This window comes from Colius striatus, chromosome 15 (genome assembly GCF_028858725.1).
Source record: "Colius striatus isolate bColStr4 chromosome 15, bColStr4.1.hap1, whole genome shotgun sequence".
NCBI classification, from domain to species: Eukaryota; Metazoa; Chordata; class Aves; order Coliiformes; family Coliidae; genus Colius; species Colius striatus.
Window position 1 is genome coordinate 4,240,408 of NC_084773.1, and position 7,042 is coordinate 4,247,449.

Genomic DNA, 7,042 nt, shown 5'->3' on the forward strand with positions numbered 1-7,042 from the left:
ACTGAACAGGTGACCCCTACCAAACATGGTAAGACCACATTTGGAGGTTTCTTCAGGCTTCCTTTCCCTGCTCCTTCCCCAGCCCAAATGTTTAGTACAGTAACTTTCACCCTGTTCCAACCTCAAGGCCCAAAATGATTGCTGAAGTAGCAAGAATCTCATGAATGTAAATATTTGCTCAGGGTTAAGTTACCAAGAGAGAATTTCTGCTCAGGGTTTGCAAGCTCAAAAAGAAAGAATAAAAAGAGGCCAAGAGTTTAAGAAAACTAGAGCCCAGTGTTAAATTCCTTCATTATAGTCAGACACCTGCCTCCTTTTCAGAAGCCTAAAACAAACAGGAGAAGCCTCTGACATCCATGTGATACTTTGATGCCTTCCCTGCCTTCCAAAAAATATTGGGGCTACTGGGCTCTTTGGACTTTTACTAATCTGATTCTTTAATACAAAGGCTGGTAGCCCCCCAAAATCTCCATCCAGACTGCCATGCAATATGCTGTGTGCAGACACCAGCTTCCAACAACAGGCTGATACCTAACCAGTGTTTCAGCCTTTCACGTTAATTAACCAGCTCAATTGATAGTAGAGGCAGCTACACTTAAAGCAGCGGCTCTATACTGCAGCAACAGAATATTCAAAGCACTTGAAGAGATAAAAGTGGCAAATATAACACAAAACTGATCTGTTCAGCAGCCCAGCATAAAAATACACTCTCCTTGAATATTCATCAAGCCAGAGAATTTCTAAGGAGCAGCATCAAATCAATCTCTGAAGAAATTTAAGGACTAGAACTATCTTCCAAAGGACGATGCTTCGGCACTTCAAAATAGAACTTCAGTAACAGAATTATTCATGGCCACACTGAAACTCCCCAGGACCTACAACACTGAGCAGCTCCTCGCCTCTCATAGCAGATGCCAGCAGTCTGCTTCACCCCTCTCTGTTGATGCCTGGAAGATGCTGTCATCCCACCAGATGCCTTTTTCTACTACTAACTACAGACCATGAGTTGAACGTTTTGCTGTTTGCTACCTGATGGCAGCTTCTTACCCAAGGCCAGGAGCTTGCTTCAGGACAGCAATCAACACCTGCTACACCCTGTGCAATTTAAAAACTTGGAAATGGCTGCTCTTTGCTCTTAGTAACACTCCTTAGAATGTCACCAGCATTGAAGAAAGACACAAAATGCTTGACCCGTTTCTCCCATTGCTTCTTCAGGCCATTAGTGTCCCGGCACAAGGGCAGTGGGGCCCATGCCCTGACCAGCCTCGCAGGGATGCCCTGAGACAGTAAGCCCAGACTTCCCAGTCCCATCACCAACACACATTACATCACTCAGGCAGTACCAAGTGTCTCAACACAGGACAAAAATCCCATCTTAGCACTTTTGCAACTTTTTAATGCGGCTGACTGTCAGAGACACGGGGTTTTAGAGTTCATAACCCAACACTAGTCGTACTGAGAGGAAGAGCAGACAGAGAGAGAAAAGTGTCCTGAAGATATCTGAAAGGTTATTCAGACAGGCTGGCTCTGAGGTGGGAACCTCAGCCCTCTGCTAATAGAGCTTTGGGAGGTGACTAGTCGATATAATCACCCCTCTGAGCCCCCCAAGGACCCTGCATGAATGAGTGTGAACAAGCTCCTCTCCCCAGCCCTTCTGCCCCCTTTCCCACCCAGCTCTCCCACTGCAGTTCAAGCACTGCCTTTCTGTCCCACAGCAGGGTCTCAGGCCTGGCCAAACAATAAGAAAAGCACAACCCAGCAAACAAGGAAGCAGGTAATACCAATCAACTGTGCAATACAATTGCATTTCACAGAAAGACAAAAATAGCAACAAAAGTCAGTGACACCAGAGGAACAAGCTGGGAGAACAGCTTGTGGAGGTAGCACTCAGGGAACACAGGGGCAAGGTGCTTTCAGTAATGTCATTGAAACTCACTTTGTAACTTAACCCTGAGAAGCCAGGTCGCAACTGCACACCCTGGGTGTTTCTCCTAGAAGCACATGATGAGAGCTGCCAGAAGCAATGGCCACACCAGCGAGGGAACAGAGGTGACCATCAGGCTCTCACTCCACTCAGCACTGCAGCAGAGCACACCGTGCGCTGGCACTTGTCCTCCGCGCTGGCTGGTGGAGCACAGGGCTGGTACCAAGGCAAAGCAAGGAGGCAGTGCTTGGGTACCAGGAACTCCTCACAACAGCCCGTAGGGAGAAACTGAAAAGCCACAAACTGAGAAATAAAATACAAAGACCCATAAAACTTCAAGACATTTGCAAAGCGTAAAAGGCAAACGCAGCTCTACTGAACCTCGCTGTGAGACAGCGGGGAATGGAGGGGGAGCAGAGGGAGGGGCTGAGAGTTTCACTGGAAGCACTTTCCAGCCTACCTCCACTATTGTTCTACCAACAAAGGCCTTCTCAAATTTCACTGCTCATAACCTCCAAACCAGCCAGAGTTCCATGCCTTGACTGCCTGCCTTCCAATTACTGTATGCTCCAGAGAATGCAACACTGATCTGCAGACATCTCTTCCCAATTTCATGTGGATTTTCACAGTGGAGGTCTGGGGTCCGGTGCTCAGGGGAAACAGGCTTGGTGCTCAGGTCAAAGAGGCTGGTAGAGGACAACGAGAGACTCTAGAGCTGGTGGGTAAGCAGCATGGCTCAGGAGCCTGTGTGACCTACTCTAGGTGCTCCTGCTCTGGCAGGGGGGGTTGGACTGGATGAGCTTTTGAGGTCCCTTCCAGCCCTTTGGATTCTGTGATTCTGTGAAAGAACTGAGGAGTTCAAGGATGTTCCTTCCTAATTTGTCTCTCCTTCTCACTTGTACCTTAGTCCACCTTACCTCTGCTTCCACAACAGAAAAATACTCAAAAGTTATTTTTTTACTTAAAAGGAACTTTCATCTTGGTCATTTCCACACTAAAAATTGACAACCTGACAAAAATGAATAACACAGTAGTTATTAACACTGTGTTATTACAGAGTCACAGAATCATCCAGTGCAACCCCCCTGCCAGAGCAGGGCCACCTAGAGTAGGTCACACAGGAACTCGTCCAGCTGGGTTTGAACGTCTCCAGAGAAGGAGCCTCCACAGCCCATCTGGGCAGCCCCTGCCAGGGCTCCCTCACCTGAACACTGAAGAAGTTTTTCCTTGTGTTTCTTTGGAACATCTTCTGTTCCAGCTTGTACCCATTGCCCCTTGTCCTATCATTGGCCATCACTGAGAACAGCCTGGCTCCAGACTAGTCAATATCTAATCAACAGCTCCAATCTCTAACACAATACCCACATCCAGTCCTGGAAGCTGGGTTTTACCAGCCACCTCTTTTAAATACTTTCAAATGCTTCAGATTTTTGGTATCTAGTAAATGAAAAAATATTTTAAATGTTTACAAAACAGCTTGAGGGAGAAAATGAATCTTACCCAAAAGCATTTTACAAGGAACCAGGGGATGGTTGGCAAGGAGACATAGTATTAATCATATCATTGTTGCATTTACGCTCTCAGTTCCCTGTAGAGACAGCCTGGGCTCACTCCCTAACCAAAGCAGGGCCATCTGTACCACTACCACTCATGTCCAATAATCTTAACAAGATGCTTAAAACAGAAAATAGGTACAAACAATTTGAAAAAAAAACCCCATGCATTCCTTATTGTTGAGCTGGGTCGGTGGTAATAGACGAGCTTCAGTCAGGAACACCCTGTGTCCATTGAACTGGACACTTTACAGACCGAGGGGAACACAAAAGCTGCTCCCAAAGACCTCCTACAGAAGTCAGTAGTTCATTTGTCATTGAAAACCAGTGGGAAACGTGTGGATTTAGATAGTGTTTTAGAGAGCACCAGTCCCCAAATTGCTCCATCTCACACAGCTTGTTAGAAAACACGGCTTCCCCAAAACCAAACACATAGCAACCTGATCAGGGAGCTCGGAGGATCCAACCCTTGGGATGCTTTGGAAAGCCCAGCCACAGAGCTCATCTTGAAAACACAAACACTACACAAGGGAAATGACATCACCATGGATCCTGACTCCCAAGCCTCTCTCCTTTCAGTGTCCTGGGGTTTTGACAACCACTTCTGCCTGACATGGTCTTCCTCCTTCTGGATCACACTACGGAAGCTCATTCCCACATGGAAAGCCACGAGGACCATCACCACTCTATTATGATTCCACCATTTGTACTGGTTTGAACATAACATCTTCTGTTGCACCTCTGAGATACTTCAAGACTGAGTAAGGTTTGAAGTCCCAAACTCCTCACCCATTACCATCCTGGTGACCCTTTGCCTTCAGGGAACACTGGGGCCAGTATTTCCCGTGGCATTACTCCACCACACTGGCTTAAGGAAAAGGGCAACCTAGTATCAGCTGCTGTCTCCGTGGAAGATGCCTGACAGTGCTGGCATCTGCACATTTGGCAAGAGGCAGAGCTCCTCTAGGAAGCAAGAGCCCTGGCTTCATTCTCAGCAGGAGTTTTAGACATTCATTTAAATGTGAGGAGCTGCACCAAAGCGGACTGGACAAAGGCAATTCCAGCTCCATTCCAGAACAATTCATGCCAGGACTACACAAACAGGGCACATTTGTTAAAAGTCTCAAGAGAAAGCCAGCTTAGCCTCTACAGACCTCTGTCTCTGCCAGATCACCACGCTCTAGGTGCTATAACTGAAGATAGAAATAACTCACTGAAGATAACCGGAGTCAAAACCCCCACACATTCACACATATGGTGCGAGATGCACAGCATCTATCTACGAGCATCTAACGGGAGAGCCCTGGCTCCTTCTGTAACTCACACAGACAGAAGCTGCTAACACTGGCACTCCAACCCACGTGGCAGGACCCGTCTGCAAACTTGATGTAGTGCAGATTGGCACCCGAGTAGTTCAAGAGGTGCCAGAAGCCAGACTGCCTGAATACCCCTGGATCCTGGCAGACAGCAGCCTCTGTCCTGGGTTGATCCAGCCTTTACCTCCCCGAGAAGCAGGGCACAGAACTTACATTTTATTCAATAAGGATTTATTTTTTTTCAAAAGGAACGATTCCTTTAAACAGAATCTATCTTTTTTTTCCCTAGGTTTATTAAGGTAACTAGGTCACAAACGAGCTAAATCAGGAGCAAACCCAGCTTGCTTATTTCAGGGCATTATTTTATAAACACAGCTCTGCTAGTTTGTGTATGAGCAGTGTAACTAAAACACTCCAATGGCATTGTGAAAACTAACTTTCCACTAAAAATAAACTTCTTGTAAAAGGCGCAGGAAGCCTTTTTATCGATGGATTTGTCACTATATATATTCCATTTACATTCTGCATACTTCACCACTTGGACAACACCACCAATTCTGGTCATTAACAATTGCCAATAGTCTCTTCTGCTCTTCGGTGCTGCTGCGTATCAGGCACCGCGAGAAGTGGTTAGTTCCAGATTCCTTTAAATTGTAGAGCCATTTTCCTTTGTGTTAAAATTCCCTAAAGCTTGCAAGGGAACTAAGGTAGAGCATATCCCTTTAACATAGTTTAACCACTCTTTAGTATTTGGAATGGAAAATGTGACTTAGGTCTTGAGGTTTAAAAAAAACAGCTCCGATGTATGCAGCCAATTTTCTAAACATGAACCTCATAAGGATTTTTAGGGCTTTTTCATTCCTTTTTTCCCCCCCTGTATGAGAAGGTAGGGCTTACAAGAGACAGCCAGCTAAATGCAACAGACCATTATGGCTCAGAGGTTTCCAATTTGCAGCTAGAAATGGTTTACATTATAAGTACTAACAGCTCCAAAAGGTATTTAAAAAGGAGAGAGTGGAGAAAAACTGAGCATTTCATAAGTGCCTAAATATGGATTGGCAGGAAATAAATTTGATCTATGCAGTTAATAATAGTCTTACCAAAATAAGCGTTTAACAGAACCGGTTTTACATGGTTTTAGGAGAACTAAAAATACATTCACCCAGCTCTGCAGCGCGTTTACCCGAGCGCGCGGTCCCGGGGCGCTGTCAGCCGCGCAGGGACGCGGCTCCGCGGGAGCCCGAGGACAGACCCGAGCGCGCGGGGAGCACGGCGGGGCAGCCCCCAGAGAGGGCGCGGGGCAGCAGCGTGGCCAGCCCGGCGGCTGAGCTCGGGCCTAAGGCGGGCCGGTCCGCGCCGCGCTGCCAGCGCTGCTGGCTCAGAACCGGGAGGGGGGGAAACACACTCATAAAGACCAAAAAGCGAGCGCAGCGTCGCCCCGGCTCGGTTCCGGGCAACGCGACCCCCGGCGCCCCGAGGAGAGGCGAGGGCAGAGCGGGCGGCGCAGGGCCGTGCCGTCCGGCGCAGCCGCCGGGACCGCGCGGGGCAGCGCCCGCCGAGCGCCGAGGGGAGGGGAGCGCAGGGGGCGGGCGGGACGCGCTGCCCCTCCGGCCTCGCACACCTGGAGCGGGGCCCGGCCCCAGGCTCGGCCGCCCCGCCGGGCAGACCCCGCGCCCCCGCCCCGCCAGGGCCCCCCGCCCGCCCCTGCGCTCCGCTCCGCTGCCCGCGCTCCCCCGCGACCCACCCCCCCGCCCCCCCAACCCGCCCTCGCCGAGCAGAAAACTTGGCGGGCGGGCGCGGCTCGCACGGAACCGTCCCCCCCAGCCCGGGGCACGGCGCGGGGGTCGCAGCCTCACCGTCGGGCTCCATCTGCTCCCGCCGCCGCGCTCGGGCGCTCCGCGAGCCGCTGCGCGCTGGGCCGGGCGGCGCGCGGGGCCGCGCGGGCACAAAGGCGGCCGCGGTGCGCGGGGGGTGGGCTCGTTCCCCCGCCCCCTCCCGCTGCAGCTGCATCGCGCGGCACAGGCGCCCCCGGAGGCGGCGGAGGCGCGGCACGGCTCGGCACGGCGCTCCGCGGGGCTCGCTGCAGGCAGAGCCCCCCCGCCCCGCTTCCCCCTCCGGCCCGGCCCTGGATGGGGGAAGCGCCGTCCACCGCCGGAGCGGCCCCCGCTGCGCCAGCAGCCCCGCCGAGGCCCGTCCCTCCGAACGGGGCAGGGGCACGGCGGGACCCCTGCGCCCCCAGAGGGGGTTCA

General features: G+C 51.2%; 1 protein-coding gene across 2 annotated transcripts in view; it reads right to left on the reverse strand.

The window, feature by feature from the left end:
* Positions 1-6,803, reverse strand: part of FGD3 (FYVE, RhoGEF and PH domain containing 3) — a 110,153-nt gene extending 103,350 nt beyond the window's left edge. For both annotated transcript variants that reach the window (XM_062008422.1, XM_062008421.1), the window contains exon 1: positions 6,650-6,803. In XM_062008422.1, coding sequence (XP_061864406.1) covers positions 6,650-6,803 — 154 coding nt within the window. The remainder of the gene's footprint in view (positions 1-6,649) is intronic.
* Positions 6,804-7,042: the final 239 nt, after the last annotated feature.